Source organism: Phaethon aethereus (genome assembly GCF_964289735.1).
Source record: "Phaethon aethereus genome assembly, chromosome: 3".
Lineage (NCBI taxonomy): Eukaryota > Metazoa > Chordata > Aves > Phaethontiformes > Phaethontidae > Phaethon > Phaethon aethereus.
The window spans coordinates 125,783,917-125,800,416 of record NC_138576.1 but is presented as its reverse complement, the minus strand read 5'-3'; the positions used below and the strand labels follow the sequence as shown (position 1 = coordinate 125,800,416).

The following is a 16,500-nucleotide window of genomic DNA, read 5'->3' as shown; positions in this document are numbered from 1 at the left end:
TCTGTAGCTCTATAATGCTGCAAGTCAGCCTGGTCATAAGCCATTTAACATCCATTCCGGATGTGTCCTTCAACAGTACTTCAAATATTTTACTTTAAGCTGCCTGCTAAAGTTGATACCGCCTTCACAGAGTGGAACAGAAAGCTATACATCAACAGGACAGGAAGACATAAAAAAAAGCTTAAACCGTGAGCTTTAAGGAGAGAAAGAAATTAGTTCTGTAACTATCAAAATAATTAATAATTTTGGTAGGCTGCATTATAAGTCCTAGCCATGCAGGGTTTGAGGAACCCTCTCTCCAGAAGAGCAACTGCCAGCTCACAACTTTTATATTGCCAAACGATCTTCATATAGGAGCAGCTATGCTTTTTTAGGGCCAGCCAAGTAAAACAAATGGAGAGATGTTCACCAACAGAAAGGGACCAATACTTAAGACTGGAAACATTCTGGTCACAGATAAATTCTACATGAACACTGCTAACTCATGCACTTCTACTTCAAAAGGAATACACAGCACAAAGTTAACTACAGTATCCAAACTTACATAAAAGACCTCCACAACCATCTAACCTTGTTTTACAGCTCTGCAGGAATGGCTATACTTCGCATCATAGTAACAACCTTAAGATTAGAGACCAAATAAACAGAAAAACTTTGGGAGAGCTTAACATCAACTGTTAGAAAACAGAGACAAGATGTTACAAAAATGGGGAAGCCAAAACTGTACACAATCTTAGTGTTCATACTGCTTTTCATATCCATACTTCATAAATCTGTGAAAATCATTTAACTACAAAACTTTAGGTAGAAAAATAACTGTAGATCTTGTCTACATGTGTTAACATGTACTAGTATCAATTGTTTAGTCAAGATACAGTGCAATACCTCTTTGAAATAAGTTGCAAAGAGTCCAGAGAGAGAGAGAGCGCGCGCAAGAGTACCTTACTCCTGGCATTTTTAGTAACGTAGTATGGAATATTTATTCACGGAGGTAAGTCAGAACAGCTACTGTACTTCCAAATGGAACCCAACTTAGTTCACGTTAACTTCAAGCACAGCCAAAGTCCTTGAGATGAGGCAAGCCAGAAGCAACAGTTATCTAGATCTCAAGGAACTTCTCCTACGCCTTCAGGATACAAATCTTAAATATGATCACAGCATTTTCATCCAATAAAAGAATAAGCCGAAGAAAGAAAAATAAATGTAAACCAAGTTTATTTTGCTTTTAAGTAGTGTTCTTTAAGCACTACAGCATGGTAAACAATGTAAATTAGTATAAGTCATCTCAAAAGCCAGAGGTTTTTTTTTTTTTATTTTATGAGTTGTTAAAAAGATGCAGCCTATTCTAACAGGATAAATATTTTAACCATTTCACTTCGAGTTAATGAAGGCTCACAAATGAGCAACACTCCTCATTGAGGAAAACAAAAAGCTGTTGTCGACAAAGCGACAGCACACACACAAAAACAAAAGAACTGTGTAAAAATAACTAACTGTACTGTGTTCCCATACTCTTCAGAAGTTGCTTTACAATGGGATGATATGCACATGATCTTGCTGCAGACTTGCCATACAACTTGCAAATACATGTAGCCTAGCCTTACCACTCAGTCCAAAAAGCTGCTAACTGATCAAAACAAATGCAGCACTATAATCCTCTGCTTAACAATTAATTCAATCTGTTTTACTCATTGCCTTTTCTCCTAGACTGCAGGACAGACTAGAAAGAAAATGATCCCGAATTAAAAATTGATACTCTTACAGGAAATTGTATTATTTTGCAATATAGTCTTTTACAAGTTATGTTTTGCCTATTTTCCCCTTAGCCACAAAATGGGCATGAAGTATTTACTTTGAAAATGCCTTAATTTTCAACTTCATGCAAATCTAAATAAAGATGACCAAACAAAAGCTTAAACAATGGAAGGATATTTCACAGAAAATTTCTTATACAAAAAACACATAAGAAAAAGGGCCACTAGGTGACATTTTAATTTACAAATTGGCATCATTTTGGTCAACAAATATCCAAGTGCTGTTTTCTTCTATCACAACAAAGTAGCTGTACAGAAAGAAAACTGCAAAACGTGTTTTATTTTATTTTTTTTTAATCGCACATCTCCTCAGGAATTTCATGTGGATTAAGGATGCCAGGTACAGACATCTGAAGTTTATGTTTCTCCTCTTGAGCCTGCCGAAGGGCTGTTTCTCTTTCCTCCAAGAATAAGTCTGATGTGTCTTCACCTGCAAATTCCTGTACAATTCACATAAAATCATTAGTTTATTGTCAAATGCTTTAGGCGGAGTAGTAAGTTTCCAAAACCCAGAACGACTTAAAACATCTTTCCTCCACATTCCCTGCCAGCCTATTTGCTTGTTTTGCTTTCTGTTCCTAAGGTCAGAATTAATATAAAGGAATGCAAAATATTTTAAAGATTTTCACTGTGTTACAGAACGGGATGCTATAATAACCCAGCGTTTGGAGCGTATCACCATTACAGCAGTATCATTACAATTTTGAAATACCTGATGATTGCAGTCTCAAAACTAATTAACAAACTCTTTCCTACAGTCTTCCTGAATTCTAGCATCTTTAGAAAAATAAACTCTAGCAAGTTTCAAAACATGTCCCAAGCAGAACTGAAACAAAATCTGGATTAAAATCACACTGAAATAGATTACATGATACACTAGAGTCATGGAAGCCATTTGACAGTTCTCACTACATTTTAAACAGCTGCAAAATAACTTGTATCTCCTAAGCAAACACTGAATGAACACTGTCCCAAGTACTTTGCAACAGTTTATCATCCTGCTGAATAATCATTTTTCATTTCTTGAGGAAAAAACGCACACCAAACATACCTTGATTTGGACCAGGAAATCCCTTAGGTGTTCCTTAAAGGCAGGAATATCCTGGTTTAGGCTGAAGAGTCCTGTTACGAACAGCTTAACCTGGGCACTAACAGTAAAAACATCAGTTAGTATTTCAAAACATAAGAACCCACTTCAAAGTGCTAAAAAAATAAAAAAAAATCTTTTTAAAGATTTTTTAAAATTAAAAATTAAAAAAGAGTAAGCACACTTACTCTTGCAGGTGAGGAAATGCAGATTTGAGAAGATTTGCGACATACTCCTGGATAAACATTTGGTTGCTCACTGGATTTCCAGGGTTTAATGGAGTACTTATTTTTCCTTCTTCTACTAAGTTGAACATATATGCAAGGATTGATGCATGCATTGTCAAACCTGAACAGATCAAAGTCATACGTGTGCAGTTATTATTCAGAACAGCGTGTGTAACAGTATTTTGATGTTCAAAAGGATTGTTTTCATCAACCGGCTCACATATATGCATTCTTACCAGCAGTGTGCGAGGTGTCTGTTACAACCGAGAAAATGTGCTGAAGGATATCACAGAAATATGTCTGATAGAAACTCTGGGCAGCAGTCTCTTCTTGTGCAACATTCTGTAGTAGAGTATAAAGTATCTGAAGTCCTAGAAAAATATGCATTAAAACACTAGGTTACTACCAGAACAGTACTAGAACACCTCTGTGCATATTTCTGCTGTTTCCACGATGACACAAGCATACCAAGAAATTCTGATAGGCACTGAAAAGACAAGCACTACCTGTGTAATGGTTTTCTCAGGCATTTCCTCAAGTAGCCACTAGAGGACTACAGCCACAGTTACATAGCATGCCGATTTTATTTGTATTATTAGATGACAGAAGCATAAAGAACCAATCGCACCACTCTATTGGTACCAATGAAGGTGAGAGAAACCCTCTACCAAAAGAAGTGTTTGCTGATTCAAGAAGGGAAAATGTTTTCGTTTTTAGAATGCCATGAAAGCTTCAATTACTTTATTCAGTGAAATGCAACTGAAAGGTACTTTTTATCCCCATCCCTTCCAAACACCGATACAAGACAATTGGCTAAAACCTAAGTGGCTGCACAACAATTTTTTTTTAATCCAGTAGTCAAGGTAGTGCACCAAGCCCAAGATGTTAAAAAAAAAGAATGGTTTTCAAATTTAAGACTTTTATACAGCCTCTCCTAGTCTCCCTTGATAACTGTCATTCTGGGGGGCTTTTTAATTACTCAAGTCTGTCAGCTGCACCATGAAGTTTCATCTTAAGTTTAAACAGCTTGCTGCTGTCTAAAGGAAGCATAATTCCACTTCTTAACAATCTAAGGCATTTGTTTCCCTTTCCATATGCCGTGGGCTCACTCCCAGACCGTGAGGTCAGCTCCCACCCCAAACATTTGCTTTTCTGCTGGACATTTCAGTAGTTCCTGAGCAACTGTCTTACTGAGGTATTAAGTCAAACACTGCAGGCAGCACTACAGAAGTAGAGCTGTAACACCAGCTCTAGCAGCAGTGAGTTATTGCATCAGTTCAGCCATTTCAGAAACATGCCAACCCTCACATGGAAAAGAAAGCAAGCAGAAACTCTTAACAGTGCTCTCTTACAGCTACAGGAGTGAAACAGCATCCAAGTATTTCAGCCCATTCATGGATACCTGGCTGACAACTTGAAGCTGAGACAGAAGAATATTATTCTTGTGCAAATGCAGTACAGTATCGTATGACTGGAATGCTAAGTTTGACTAAAGAAAAATCTGCAAGAAAACGTCGTTCTACCAGAAAGATATCCAACACTGCAAACAAAGTCTGCATATTAAACACTTCCATTTACCTGTATCTGCAACATTTCTCATTGTATGTTTGAAAGCCCAAATAATAGAATCCAGAACAAGTTTGAACTGTGCGGGTGGAATTGCCAGGAACGCTGGGAAGCAATGAGAATTTACAGCCTGGAGCAGCAAGAAGAAGTTTGTTCTGTGTTCAGGATATTCTTCAAAGTCCTAGAACAAGAGAGCGGCGGGGGGAAAAGTCAAGTTTCCTAAAGGTCCATCATAAGATCTGCTGTTAAGCAGAGCAAGTCAATAGCTGACATAGAGCAGCATTCAGATACCAGGTTTAAAATAACCTTAAATGCAAAGCAAAGCTTACATTCCTCAGAGCACTTTCTCTCCCAGTTTTCCCCACCAAAGCTTAGTAAGACCATCTTCTAGAGTTACACAACATTGACAGGCTAAGCCACGTTTTGTCAGTACACAACCTTAATCACTACTCAGTCCACAGATACAGACAGATGGTCTCAACACTGGTTAAGAACCTGCGTTGCTACAGGGCTACAATTTCGGGTTACACCCTATTGCAAAGTAGCACTAATTCAGCCGGTAGTGCCCAAGTATTGCGCAAATACATATTGCACACTATAGCATACGAAGTGCGTTAGTGAGGAAATACTCCAAGTGACTGATCAGTACTTACATTCATAAATTTTAAATATTTGTTAATTTTAGCAGTTAGTCCTACACTGACATTTAACTGAAGTACACTTATGCTTCCTGAAGCATGACATTCCAAGTCCGCAGAACAGAAAAATCACTAATGACTTTAATCAAGAGCTAAGCAGAGAAATTTAAGGCAATGAGATTAAGAGATCCAACTAGATAGCCAGATTTCAAAACTAGTATGTTCCTTTGAGCAGAAATCTTTTCAAGTGCCACAAATGCATTTTGTGACTGCAAAAACACAGGGAGATGAACCACAAGACACCACATATGGAAATGATATTCACAGAAAGAAGGCATGAACCCCCGCTTTGTTTCCATAAGATGAAAACTGTGTAGTAACTCTACGTTCACTATGTACTGCTTCCCTTCATTGCAAGAAAAGGAGATCTTTCATTTAGAGATGTACCAACAGCCAAGACCAGTACTCTTGTAAAACCCCATTTTTTTGGTCTTCAGTCAGTAGGGAGATGCCTTATCCAAAGTTTAAATATAAATACCTTGTTGATCATATTTAATGTACACTCAAAAACAGCATCAAATATCTGAGGTATTTCAGCAGTAATGTGTCCACCCAGCTTGTTTACAATTATAGCCATAGTACTAAGTACTTCAGGTTCTCTAGCGGCTGGAACATTTCTCTGGTAGTCAATGAGAACGGCATCCAACAAGGGAGGCACGAAGTTTTCAGCTACCTAATTGAAAAAGCATGCCATGGTTATAACAATGCAGTTATTGAACAGAGTCTCTAGCATACAGTTTATAGCAACGTTCACTTACAGGAGATAGTTTTCCTAAGTTGAAATACATGATACTTCCATTAAACCCCCCCACCCTCTGTATCCATCCAGCAGGGCTTCTGGTAGGGTTCTCTTAAACCTCCTTGATGCCCTTTAAGATTACTCTCAGCTAAAGTTAACTGAAGTATCTCAAACATAGCTCAGGCTTACCTCTGTATGGTCACACTTTCTCCTTTATATTTTACAGACCTCCTGAAGCAAGTTCCTGTGACCAATCAATTCAGTCAACAACAGAACAAAACCCAGAGTTCTTCCTAATTCTCTCTTACAAGTTATTTGTATAAAATGAGTAACTTACCATCTGAGGATCATTGGACCTGCTCACCCAGCCAGAAATTAGTTTTAAAGTTTCCCTTTTTACAGTCCTCATACTTCTAATCAAGGGCTGCTTTGTTACCATTTCACCTGAAAAGTTTTGAAGCTTCAGTTAATTGGGTAAAGTGTAACAAAAAGCTTAACTTAAATTGCTACAGAGAATGCTTGATTTTTATATCCAGACTACAAAGGCTATTAAAGACTTCTTATGCATATCGTGCAAATAAAAACTACCACCTCCCCGTTCTAACTCCATAGGTCCAAGTTGCTATTTAGCATTACAAAACTACTATTGACAGTACCCTAGTTAGAGTTCAAAAACAAAGCTGCAACTTACTTTTCAAGTTAGGGAAATCACACATACTCACTTAACTACGTGGACTGAGCTTACATCTGGTTCTCATTAAGTGATGACAGGGGAGAACAAGAAAGTTCCTGATTTCATCTAAGAGAAATAATCCTTCCACTCATCTTTGTGTGTCAACTCCACACTTATCCTTAAGAAGCCTTATCCTTCATTCAGTTTCTTACCCTAAATCAACCTCGTCTCATCAGCAAAACCTGATCTAATTAACTGCACAGCCATACAACCACTACAGTACATGCACGGGAAAAGCCGATGAGCACGGCCAGAAAAAGAAAGTTGGCATCCCTCGTGCTGGCATCAGGGCCATCCCTGGCAGTTGTAAAAACATACTCTGAGGCAGCTGCAGTCACAGTAGTTACTGATCAAGAAGCACATCAGGACTACAGTCCTAGCAACTGCTTCCTGAACTTCACTGTTTCCGACAAGGACAAATTCTGGCCATTAGAGCTGCAGAATCAAAAGGTATGGTTTTCTCAGCCAATTTTATTCTGAATTCTGAGAAGCTACTTCAAGGTAAACCAGTTGCTCAATTACCAGATTTTATTTAACATTCACATTTCCAAATATCATCATCTGCACCAGCAAGAAAACTGGTCATAACACAGGACTCAATAACTGACTCATTTCATCTTGTAATGAACTACTACAGAAGTACATTCTACTGAGATACCCTAGGCCCTAATTTATCTAGTAAAAATAGGTTAGGCAATTGATAATTCCTTCTCAGTAACTGCAAGCCTGGTTTATCATGACTTTCAGGCACCTTCACTGCACAGTTACTTCTCTGTAATAAAGCTATTTAGTAGCACAATATCATACCAAAACCCTGCCAACATCTTTGGGGAAAAAATGAATGAGCTTCTATTTAAAGATAGTCTTTTAATATTCAAAATTAGAGTAAGCGGAAGGAATACATGCTACAACTTTGTCTCAGCAAGATGCCTATTAATTCTAAGTAACTAAAGTGTTTTGCATCACTGCTAAAATTTCTTGTTTATAGTGTTTTTTCTCCTTCTAAAATCAGGAGTTCTTTATTTGAATAAAGCATCTGGTTAACAAAAGATCTAAGCAAGCACTTTCAGTCGTTCTCCACTTTCCCAAACAATAAAGTGACGACAGTAAAATTAGCCTAGTTGGAACACACTCTGAAACCTGATGACATACACTGCGCTAACCCCCATTTTCAGGAAGAACATGGAATTTCTTACCATTAGCCTGAATAGCTGCAGAAATATTTTCACTTAGGCACTTGTACACATTCAGCATATCTAAATAAATTCTTCCAAGCTGAATCACAAAGGGGTGGCCAACTGCTTTACACGCTCTTACATTGGTTTTCAGAATGCTACCAAGCTGCTTAACTGTTTCAGGATCCTTTAGAATATCAACATTCTGTTAAAAAAGTTAAAAGTCCATTTTGTTTAGTGAATAAAATTGCCCTTGAGCTTTCAATATAAAAGTGTAAGTTTCAATAATTTATCTTACACACTGCATTAAAGAACATATCACTGAAGTTTACAGACTTTAAATATAATGCAGTTTACTTCATGGCACTTGGCACTACGTCAAACAGTCAGGATAAAACATCAACTGATTTTAATTCTGCTCTTCTGCAGAAGTATTTTTGCCACGGTGGTACAAGCATTACTCTAGCTGAAGAAAGAAAACAAACTAAGAAGGAGAGATTAGCAAGATGAAAACAGACAGAAGTGGTCCAAAGGATAGGCAGTCTGTTCTTGTTTTAAGAAGGAAGCCAGAATTAAGAAACATTAACTCAAGCTTGCTTAAGTTTCAGGATCTTAGTTAGGTTAACTCCAAATGGACTGATCTCTTGTGCAGTGCAAGACTGTTGTTCTTTTATGTGTGGAGGTAAAATATTTTGAAGAGAGTGAAAGAAATGAAGCATAAAAGAAACAAACAACAGCGTACTTTAAGAGAATGATGGAGGAGAAAGGAAGAAGAGTGAACAGTATGTTTAGAATTTTATTTTTTCTGTTATTCAGAAAACCAACCCACTTCTAAGTCAGATGAAAGGGAGCCTTGGAAAAAACTACTAAAACATATTCTGTACAGTAACAGGAAATTGTCCTTTAAATCAGATTAAAACCAGTACTTATTTTGTCATTTAAGTCTCCTCTCTCAAAACAACACTTTTACTGTCACATCAATCACTGCTTTAGCCATCATTTAATAAAGTCCACCACAGCTATGTACACTTAACGTCATGCCATGTGAAAAATAAACCCAGGGTAAGAGAAACATTTAGCAGGTTTTCTTCACCTGAACACAGCACACACTTAAAATTTATGAGCTTACTTTTGTTGCCTGTTGAATTATGCTGTCCCATACTTGATTAGGTAGCAACATGTATTTTTCTATCAGATGCTCCTGCACAGTCTGGTCTGTCTGTGCCCCAATCATGTATCCTACTGCTTCATAGAATGTATGCACCTGATTGAAGCAACAACAAGAAGTTAAATAGCAAGGTTAAAAAGAGGTAAGGAAAATTTCACACTGTTTTGAACTAACATATAGTGAAGGCTGAAAATGGGTTTCACTGTCTAAATACCCTTTTCCTCTCCTGACTTTACAAGATTCTGTGTTCTCACCTTACTTCCATCATGTATGAAAAAAACCTCCATTCTCTTCCCTTCAAATGCCAGGACATGCATCCTAATTTTTCCTCATTTTGCCATCATATCCCAAAGTGAGGAACCTCAGACACACACCATTTAACTACGTATTACCAGACATGTTTAAACTGTGGAACCGACTACATCACTCAAAGTTTGAGTACCCTTTTCCAGATGCCACAACCACTCTGCCCAAAGTTTCAGTACATCATTGCAACATCTCAGTGTGTCTCGCATGTGTGCGCCACCCTCGCACTTCACGAGCTGTGCCCTTCCTCAACAAAGGCAGTTTTGGATTGTTCCCTGCCCCCCCCCCCCTTCACAGCTACAGGTATACTATTATAGTAGGATATTGCTATTTCTCCAATTAGAACCACAAAACCAGATTCACCATCTTATTTACTTGTTAAAACATTCCAGCAATTGAAATTCCAACTAAATGCACTTTAATTCTCCTTCCAAGCATTCTGACCAAGATCTCAGTAAGGCAACCCAATCATACTATTGATACCATAATACCGTCACTAACAAAAAACTACGAAATACAATTCAAGCCTGGAAAACCACTACTGCCTTTCAATATGAAACAACTCTTGATTAGTCTTTAGAACTATCCACAATACTGAATTAAACATACCTGTTGTGGCTGAAGGTCACAGATGATTGTGTTGATATTGTTCAAGATTTCATCAATAAATGGCATGACCTCTCCTACTTGAACCTGAACGAAATGTCGGCGGCATTTTTGTGCTATTTTTATGAAGGTATCACAAGCCATATCCTGGACGCCATCATGGGTTTCTAAATTAAATCAACTCAGTTACTGCTTTGTATTTTTCCCCCTGTACACGTGCATGTATAGGCAATTTTTTTTTTAGTAATTGAAACAGCAAGGAAACCCCAGATAATTACCATGCATAAATTCAAACAGCTTGTTGACTACAGTCTTCAAAAATTTCCAGTGAGCTCTCAAAAACCGTGGGTATTGACCTACTATATACATTATATTTGATGCAATAATGGCTTTATTGTCTTTTCCTCGCTTTTGTTCACAGAGTCCCAGGAGATCCTACAAAATAACATACTTTCAGTTTCATCTCCAAGTTTGTCCAGTTAAACTAAAAGCACTACAAGACAAAGCATAAAAATCCTACAAGGATCTGTATAAAGGAAGGTGGTTGCCATCCTCAAGTTCAAAGTCTAAATAAAAACCAAACAAAAAACCCAGATGGGTTAAGATTGGGGTAATGCAATTATTTAAGTTTCAACCAAACCAGGAACACTGTGTTTTCAACTATGGAATCCTCATATTAAATGTAACTAAAGATCTCTGCAGGAGGGACTTCAACAAGCCTCACACTATTGAATTCTGATCAAGCAGTTGATACCAATAAAAATACAGACTCCATACCAAATAGAAGAAATTAAACTAAATATTCTGCACAAATTTGTACGACTTACTCTCGTAAAGAATGTTTTCTTCCTGCACTCTTCTGTGCACATTTTTACCAAAACTTCATTTTGGTCAATGAATATTTGGAAGAGGGCAGAGTGGCAGTGTGCCAGCTAGTTGAAAATGTGGGTTATTTTGCCACTCTCCTTTATTTCATTAGCAATGCCTTTCCATCTCTTCCACACCCCCAAAGAAAAGTACTTTACCATAAACTAAATTTTACCCCTTAAAAGTTTTCACCACAAAGAGGCTACTTGGATTAATGTGCTGTTCACAGCTAAAGAAGTTACCAGCCTTAAATTCAAGATACGAGATTATTCCTTAAATTAATCTTGATCAACTTGCTTGCCATACAAGGTAGCTTACTAGGAACATACAGCAGTATTTTTGTAAATTTAGTTTCTTCAGCATAAACTATGACAGGTGACAAAGATATTAGTTTTGCAACATGATACCTTAATTACTGTAACAAGAAATCTTTTTTCATCTTCTTCATGCATTGCACCACTGATTGAGCCTATAGCCCAACAGAGGGTATTCAAATTTTTCCACGACCATTCTGTTCCATTCACTTGATTGTGAAGTTTTTCAGTCATAATTCGTTCCGTGTCTGCATAATCCAGATGTGTAAGGTAAACTGAAAGACATCAACATGTTTTAAAGCAACAACCTGGACCACAACTCCACAGGCAAAGTTAAATTCTTCTATTTTAAAAACACCACCACCAGAATTAAATTATCAGTTAAGTGCAATGCTTCTTCCCTGAACTCATGGACAGAACAAGCTAAAAATTTAAACAAATATTTGTTAAAACTGTATTTTAAAGACAGACAATAAATTTTCTTGAGAATTTTTGTTTGTTCCAAGAGGTCTCAGCAAAACACCACATGCAAGTGATGTGGCAAGTTTAAGTCAATGAAGGTCTCGCATACGAATTGAATCAGTAAAGTTGCTAAGTTAAATTATTAACAAAAGGCAAACATACTCATGGTCTATAGAGAATACGGGATTGGCTACCTATGGGAGACATACAGTGTCTAAGAAGTCAACCCATTTCCTTTTGCTCTTTATTTCAGTGTCATTAAGTCTGCTGGTTGCAATAACCCACCATTAAAGTGGAGACAGTGCTCCTAAACAAGTCTAGGTGGGAAGATTCAAGTATCACAACTCCGATACTTGCATCAGCCCTTAATAGGATTAGTGTCTCTAATATAAAATTCTAAATCCCAGCAAGTGCGATTTAAGGCCAGATTAAGAAATACATTTTTACAGTGCCACAGCATACAGTTTCTACCACACTCATTTATTATTTTTTTAAAGTGAATCTTAAAGATAATACATTATAAGCAATAGTTAATACCAGAAATCAAATACTAACTAAATCTGCATTTCTGTATAAACAAACCTGTACCTGCAAGCATGATTAAGGCTCAGGAGGTACAGTAGTGATTTTAATACAATAAATTAAACAAAAAAGTTCCATATGAGAAGTCACTAGAACAATTAATCTAACACTAGCTGTACCTATATCACAAGTACAAAGGTGAGAATAAAAAAAGTTCCACAACCACTTTGCATCACACAGCTTTTCCCCTCCAACTCCTAGTTCATAAGCCCGTTATTAAACACTCAGTGTTCCCTTACAGCATTTGCGTTTGATAGAAAAGTATTTAGTATTGAAGGTTGGATGTCCTAAACATGTGACAATTCTAATCCCCTCTACCTCTTCAAGTTGCAGTTATGAGACTGAAATTTTTTTCTTGCCTCAGAAAACCCATAAGTTATCACTACAATCCACAGGGACTATCAATTCACTGGCAAAATGGTCACAGTTGAACATGAGACTTTTGAAGAAGACAGTATACTAGCATACACATGCTAAAAAGAAAATATACTTTCTACATTAAATGCTATAGAAATACCGATTCTGATGTTTTTCAGTGCACTTGCATTTTTCCCTTTTTTTTTTTCCTACACATGTAATTAACTGTAGCTTTTGTACTTTCACGCAAGATCATTATAAGACCTCAGCACTACCTTTGGAAAAGATTTTTGAAGCTTAAGTTCAGGCTAGAATTTTCCATTTTGTTTAAGAACACTATAAAAATTTTTAAAAGTATTCTGAAGACCTAATGAAAGAAGAAATCAGTTTTGCTACGGAGTGCTTGGTCTACACAAGACTACAAGTGAAGTAATAACCTGCAAGTTAGAAAAATCCTTCCAATTTAACATCTTTCTGACAAAACCAAAGTTTCATTGGATCTGAAACATTTTGGTAAAGGAATATCAAAAGGTGTTGTTCAATGGGAAAAGCCAACTGTATTACTACTTGACCTGTATTACTGTTAACCTGTATTACTATTAACTACTTCTACAACACTACATGCTTAAAACAGAAAAATTCAGACCAACACTGCCTCCTCTCTTTTAAGTTTGTATACTACTCCTCACTGCTAATGATTTCACCCACACACAATTCAGATCATAGGCTAACATTCTGTAACATACATGCTGCTGAGGCAGCTGCACAGACCTATAGCACAAGAATACCAGCTAGTACACTTACCCAATGTTTCTCTCATATTTTTATACAAGTTTATGGAATCTGTATCCTTCATGAATTCTCGTACTACTTCCCCTTGATCATTTTCCACAACTAGGACTTCTTCAGGTTTAGCCATACGGCTAACCATTAGCAATCGAACCTGTACATTGCAAAGAAAAGTTAAAATTGAGGCAGACTGTAACATGAAAATACACTCATAGCTCCACAAGTGTTTCCAAAGCACCCTGGTCAGGCGATCTGACACGTATTAGGGATATATCCAGAACTTCATGAGATTAGCTCACATTAAGATTCTATAGACGCATGTTAACAAAAAAGCCGTTAAGATTAGAGCCTGCTGATTTCTCTCTCCCCAGGAACAAGCTGAGTAGTAAGAAAAAAAACAAACCCAAAACCCAAACAAAAAACCCGCAACCTATGAAGCATACTTTCTAGAGCTTCAAAATGCATATGTAATATTAGGGGTCTTTTGAAGATCACTTTTTCCATACACACACATTTTTGTCCAACTGTAACACTCCAGTCTATCTGTTTAAAAAAGCAGTTTAATGCAGATTTTTTTTTAATTAGTTTTACATTCATAATAAGCATCTTAAAAAAACCTGAAACGCCATATTGATACTCCTGCCATATACTGGTATCATCTTAAAGTATTTTCACAATTGTAGCACATTAAATAAGTGGAGTTGAATTCATTACCAGCTACTCAAAGCAAGAAAAGTTTTCTGATGTCATCCCTTACATGAAGCAAAATCTTTACATTCAGGAACAGTATCTAAATCATTACAGTACTTTTACTTAAGCATGGATTACCTTGGACAATACAGGCAAATAAAGCTGTCTCCTTGGAGGAACATCGAAGTGTTGACTTCCCGAAAGCAATGGAGAAGCAGATGTTGAAAATGGACTTTCCCTATAGAGCTCAGCAGCTAAATGATTCCAATATTCAAGACAAATCTTGAAAATTTCTGTTTCTTCAACTTCTGATACCAATAGCATGTAATGAAGAGCCTGGAAAAAGTGTGGTTTAAACATCTGATTACTAATTATTCCTGCAGATAAAACCACATTGCTTCAAGCCCTGTTATTCAAATACTGATAAAATGCCAAATTAACACAAAAGTTAGGAACAAAGAGGCATTAACATTGCAATGACACTACTTACAAGAGAGTTCTGACCGGAGGAGCAACTCAAACAAAGCACCCTGTCAATTACTGAGTTTTCAAAGTGTGTATCAATTCTTAAATCTAAAGTAGCCTGAAGACATCTTCAAGAACCCCATAGCCAAATCAGCCTGTTTGTATCAAACTCACAGCCTCTGGAGCTTCCACATTTTGTCTGAGCGCCTCAAAAAACCCTTCAACAGCTAGTTCAAATGACTGCTATTCTCAAGACTATTACTGCTATTTCGTTCTGGATCCTTACACCCTGAAGAACTGAAGGCAACCAAAGCCATACTGCTCACTTGCTTTCTACAGAGGTCATCTACCAGAACATTTTCAACCTCTTCACTGACAGAACACCCAGAGCAGACTGAGAAGGGAAGGCCACTGATGCAATTCTGACAGACTGAGATACCGACCACAGAAATTAGAACTACATAGCCAAACATTTTTTGCCTAGCTTAATTTTCAGTCCCCTGGTGGAAAGTATCAAACCCACCAGTGAATAAACAGAAAGAAACAAAGAAATCTGAAGACATGTTCATAGCTTAGGTACTACAGCAACTCAGAGTGTTTTAGATGGTAAAGACCTGATTCAGCATCTGTATCTACAGCGTCAAGAGAGGGATTAAAAACAACCACACATTAGTCTTATACACATCAATTTTCTTGGTAATTCCACTTACAATAATTTATGTAGCTTCCTTCACTAGCCTACACAGCTCCAATGAATCCGAGGAACAATTTCAGATGATCTACTACACCCAAAGCGCAGGAATAAACAGGTTAGAATGACACAGAACTTTTTGAAGTACCTGTATAACTACGTTCTATTACACTACAACTCACAGAGTGAAATTTGCAACCATTTTAGGCCAGCCTAAGAACTTTGCTGAACATTTCATCATTCTATACAAGACAGAAAGTAATTCAGAACTGACTCTTACAAAAGCCTTTTTTTAAAGTAGAATTTCACATAGTTATGCTGGACAAGAGAGGAAGCCAATACCTAAAAACCACATGCCAACTTACATGTAATTGCACAGGACATGCAACAGCTTCAGCTGTTTACACAGGTCTTCCTAAGAAAGCCTCAATATAAGTACAGACATGAGCTGTGCTCCCCCAATTCACAGTTATTTTGAAAGCTTACTACTTACAAGTTCAGAAACTATTGGGGAACTGCTGATAGTTGTTCTTTTTAAAATAAAAAAGTGATACTCCTCTTAAGCCCATCTTCTAAATGAGGTACAATTTGATATTCAGAACCAATTTATTAATATATATATATGTTTTTTGTAGAGGGCTATGTCCAGAAGAAATGTATTGAGAATACTAGCTGGAAAACAGACTAGAAATCAGCTGTAATCTACCATGTCTGTCTAATCCACCTGCAAGATGTACTTCCCCCTCCCAATGGAGCCTGGTCTCCAGGCTTGAACTGCGGTATTGTTTTTCTACCTCTGTCTCAGGGCAGTTCCTCACCCTATCGCCTCCATACCTGCAGAGGGCTGGATGCTGGGCACTGGAAGTGGTGCTTCAAGGGGCTATGGAGCCAGTTTCATCCCCTTGGAGCTCAGCAGTGGGAGGAAGCTAGCAAAAAAGTCACCACAGAACAGCTCACCCTCAGCAAATTTTTTAATTCACAATTTAAAAAACACAACTAAAAAAAAAAAAATCTAACTTTGTGATCTAGCCTCACTACACTACGAGGCAGTACTTGAGCGTTTAGTAGTCACCTAGAATTTAAGCCTTTCCAACCCTTCATTCTTAGCTGAATTTCCATAGATCCCAGTACTTTTGACAGTGAAGTTGCACTTTACTGTCAAAA

The 16,500-nt window shown here is 37.3% G+C and overlaps 1 protein-coding gene across 2 annotated transcripts in view; it reads right to left on the bottom strand.

The window, feature by feature from the left end:
• Positions 1 to 1,952: 1,952 nt before the first annotated feature.
• Positions 1,953 to 16,500, bottom strand: part of XPO1 (exportin 1) — a gene marked incomplete at its 5' end in the record, with an annotated part of 34,003 nt that continues 19,455 nt past the window's right edge. The window contains 14 exons of one of the 2 annotated variants that reach the window (XM_081997499.1): positions 1,953 to 2,254; positions 2,866 to 2,962; positions 3,090 to 3,249; positions 3,365 to 3,499; positions 4,707 to 4,875; positions 5,871 to 6,065; positions 6,469 to 6,575; positions 8,061 to 8,244; positions 9,169 to 9,303; positions 10,123 to 10,286; positions 10,398 to 10,554; positions 11,394 to 11,575; positions 13,506 to 13,644; positions 14,319 to 14,516. In XM_081997499.1, coding sequence (XP_081853625.1) covers positions 2,108 to 2,254; positions 2,866 to 2,962; positions 3,090 to 3,249; positions 3,365 to 3,499; positions 4,707 to 4,875; positions 5,871 to 6,065; positions 6,469 to 6,575; positions 8,061 to 8,244; positions 9,169 to 9,303; positions 10,123 to 10,286; positions 10,398 to 10,554; positions 11,394 to 11,575; positions 13,506 to 13,644; positions 14,319 to 14,516 — 2,169 coding nt within the window. In that variant the 3' untranslated portion in view covers positions 1,953 to 2,107. The remainder of the gene's footprint in view (positions 2,255 to 2,865; positions 2,963 to 3,089; positions 3,250 to 3,364; positions 3,500 to 4,706; positions 4,876 to 5,870; positions 6,066 to 6,468; positions 6,576 to 8,060; positions 8,245 to 9,168; positions 9,304 to 10,122; positions 10,287 to 10,397; positions 10,555 to 11,393; positions 11,576 to 13,505; positions 13,645 to 14,318; positions 14,517 to 16,500) is intronic. The other variant, XM_081997500.1, reaches the window with a different exon arrangement.